This window comes from Cervus canadensis, chromosome 27, assembly GCF_019320065.1.
Source record: "Cervus canadensis isolate Bull #8, Minnesota chromosome 27, ASM1932006v1, whole genome shotgun sequence".
NCBI lineage: Eukaryota > Metazoa > Chordata > Mammalia > Artiodactyla > Cervidae > Cervus > Cervus canadensis.
This window is the reverse complement of record NC_057412.1, coordinates 48,851,132-48,854,739: the sequence shown is the minus strand read 5'-3', so window position 1 is coordinate 48,854,739 and position 3,608 is coordinate 48,851,132. Positions and strand designations below refer to the sequence as shown.

The following is a 3,608-nucleotide window of genomic DNA, read 5'->3' as shown; positions in this document are numbered from 1 at the left end:
TGTAAGTTGTCCGGCCAAAGGATTTGTGAAACATTACACCAAAAGGAGAGAACAGGCGGTGAGAAACAGCCCCTGCTGCCCCGGCCCAGCCCGGTCCCCTGGGCGCGTGCCCGTCCTCAAGAGGCCCAGGAGGAGCAAGGCTCCATCCATCCCCGGTCCCCCGTCTTCCCGGGGCGGCGCCCGAGAGGCGGGCCGGGCCCGGACACGGAGGCCTACACACGGCCTGCAGCAGGTCTGGGGCACGGAGGGAGTGGCCTAGCCCCGGTACGGACCGAGCCCGGCACCAAGAATGAGTTAAATAACAGAGCCCTAAAGTCACTAGCAACAGCATCACTGCGCCCCGCCAGAGGCGGCAGCGACCGAAATGTGGTGCTCGGAATACCGAGGACCCCCCACTCCTTCGCACCCGCCAGGAGGGAGAGGAAGCAACGTCAGTCACTGCTTTAAGGTGCAAAGCGATAGTCCTGCGAGAGGACCGACCTCCTCACAGTTTTGCGTTTCCCTGATGGTTAATGGGTGAGCAGCTCTCACGTGCTTATTTGTCATCTGTATATCCGATTTAGTGGAATGTCTTCTGCCTATTTTCCAACTGGATTTTTTTTTTTTTTTTTAAATCTACATACAGTCTTAGGAAAAATTTCAGGGGTCCTTGTTAGGTTTGGTTTGGGAGGTTGCTCTTTCTTCTGTATTTATAACTTGTGCATTTTAGAATGGACTTCAAAGCACTAATAATCATGCAAATATGCTTAAGCAAAAAAGAAGTTACATTAAGCAGAATCTATACCGTATGGCAAACGAGGGGACTGGCTACTAGGTTAAGTGTGCTGTCAAGTCTGTACTACTGAAAAAAAAACTTCAAGTTATATCAGCTTGTGAAAAGGAACACTGAACAATGTGGGTTAACATAAATGTATTCAAAAGAAAACCTGACACTGGTATCTCAGAGTCAAAACTAGTTTGCTGTAAGACAGGTAACTTCTACGTGCATCTTTTGAATCAATGCTTTTAAAAAAAGAAAACAAAACCACAAACACCTGGAAAGTTCCTAACTATTTCCAATGTAACTCCTAATCAATTGCAAAATCTTTCCTCAATCTTAAAGAGACTGTAGATTCAGAGCCTAAATGAACCACGGGAGGGGCAGAGGGACGAGAAACTGAACTGGTTAACTTGAAAACAAAAGTTTCATCTCAATAAGGGAGGTGAACTGTAACTTCTCCTCTGGGAAGAAGCTGGAAAACCTTCCAGGCTCACAAGGCAGCTAGGACCTTGCGTTTCGTTCCGTTTCAGCCAGGCACTCCCGCACCAATCCTCGGGCATGGATGATGCCTTGTTTTAGTCTCTCCATCGCACTCTTGCTGCCCGCGTAGGTGGGTCTGATCTCCTTCCCCAGCTCTTCGATGATGGCCAGCAGCTTGGCATATTTGCTCTGGGGCACCTGGCTGTTCCCAGTACCCTGGGTGTAGCCTAGAGATGGCGGCCCGTAGTCACTCAGCAGCTGGCGGTACTGTGAAGACGTGGCCATGCTGGTGGAGGGCGGGTGGACGCTCCCAGCGGCGTTGAGGAAGGCGGCGGGCTTGTGTGCGGTCAAGTTCGGTTTGTAAGACCCCGAGCGGCGAGGCGCGCCGGGGCGCAGCGGGGCCCGGCCCGCTAGGGCGGCGGCGGCGAGGCGGTCCCGGCGTCCGTGCGCCCGTCCGTGCGGCCGCCGAGCTCCCGCGCCCTTTTTGTTGTTGACGGCTCGGGCCGCACTGGCAGATATGGCCGTCCCTCACCCTGACCTGGATTTTTTTTAATAGTTGAATTTTGAGCGTTCTTTATATATTCCAGATATTCATCTTTTGTCATGTGTGTTTTACAAACACTTTGTAGACTATATCTTTTTAATAGGATCTTTCATAGTCCAAAGCTTTTAATTTGATAAAACTAATTTATCAATTTTTCCTTTTATGATCAGTACTTTTGGTGTTATTGAAGAATTCTTTGACTAACTCTAGAGCCTAAACATTTTCTCCTATGATTTTTTTTTCTAATGGTTTATAGTATTTGACATTTAAGTCTTATCTGTTTTGAATTAATTTTACGTACAATGAGATTTGAGTCAAAGTTCATCTTTGTGCCTACAGATGTCTGTTTGCTCTGGCATGTTTAATTGAAATGACTCTGTTTCCTGTACTGAATTGCTTTTACAACTTTGTAAAAAAAATAGTTGGATATATTTTGGGTTCCTTATATATGAGTCTATTTTGAGTAACCTATATGTCTTGAAATTAAGTAAATGGATTACAATCCCTTTATCTTTTCCAAAATTGTTCCAACTATATTAATAGCTGTAGAAATATTTAATTTTGTATAAATTTTAGAATATACTTTTTTATATCTAAAAATATTGCAGAGGTCTTTATTTCCCTCATGAATACAGAAACAAAAACCTTGGTAAAATATTAACCAATAGAGTTTGGCAATATAGTAAAAAAAATTATAAACCATGACCACCAAGCATAGTTTACTTCAGGGTGACACTTGTCCAGCGTTCATAAAAAAATCAGTATCATTCACCCTCTTAAGGGACTGAAGAAAAATGATCATATGATCACATGATGGTATCAATTGATGCAGAGAAGACATTTGACAAAATTCAACACACATTAATGACATGAATGTCTTTGGGTTTATCCTGTTTGGGGTTTGGTCCATTTTTTCATCATGTAGATGTGTGTCTTGCTAAATTTGGGAAATTTTTAGCCACGTTTTCTTCAAGTACTTTTTCGGCTCTGGCTTTTTCCTCCTTTTCTGTGGCGCCACCCTAGTAGGGATTCGGGGATATCTCTTTACAGCATCGCGAGTGTGGAAGTCTAGGCTTCTTACTCAGGCTTTGCTTGCAGGCTTGGAGGTGGGGCTGCAGTTTTCTCTATGGCATTTGACCGGAGCTGAGCAGTTACTGTCTAAAAGATTTTTTGTTTTGTTAGGCGGCCTCTTTCCTGGCCCTTTAGCTAAAGAGAGGAAGCTTTTTCGTTTGTTTGAACTCATTGGCATTTTCAGGTTGCTCATCTTCTTTAGTTCCAAACAGGCAAATTCTGGGAGATGGCAAGGGGCAGGAAGGCCTGGAGTGTTGCAGTCCATGGGGTAGCAAAGAGCTGAATACAACTTGGCGAATGATCAATAACATGGGACGCACCGGATCAAAAGAAAACCCAGAGAACTCATGACTCTGTTTCTTGGGAAGCTAGGTTGCTGGATGGTTTGCTGCTTCCCTCAAGTTCTTCTGTTTGTCTTATATCACGCTCAGGGGTTTTCGTTGTACTTAGTGGGGGAAATAGGAAAATTATTTATATTCCATCTTCCTGGAAGCTAATGTCATTTTTTTCAATTAGTGCATTTTCATTCAATAAATGCTTTGAGTTTCATACATAGAAGGATCTAAAAAACTCAGAAAGGAACATGAACACTCTCAAAATACACACCCAGAATCCAAGCACTCTTCTTTGCTGCTGCCGCTGTGGCTCAAACCATCATCTCCCATCAGAATTACTGCAGTTATCTCAAGGTTACTCTCCCCTTGACTGCCTACTATTAAATCTAATATAGCAACTGGGGAGATGCTATTAAAA

The 3,608-nt window shown here is 44.3% G+C and overlaps 1 protein-coding gene across 1 annotated transcript; it reads right to left on the bottom strand.

Annotated features, from left to right (window-relative positions):
* Positions 1-702: 702 nt before the first annotated feature.
* Positions 703-1,631, bottom strand: LOC122428879 (cyclin-dependent kinase 2-associated protein 1-like). The gene has a single exon (XM_043449018.1). The coding sequence runs from the start codon at positions 1,523-1,525 to the stop codon at positions 1,262-1,264; it is 264 nt and encodes an 87-aa protein (XP_043304953.1). The 5' UTR covers positions 1,526-1,631; the 3' UTR covers positions 703-1,261.
* Positions 1,632-3,608: the final 1,977 nt, after the last annotated feature.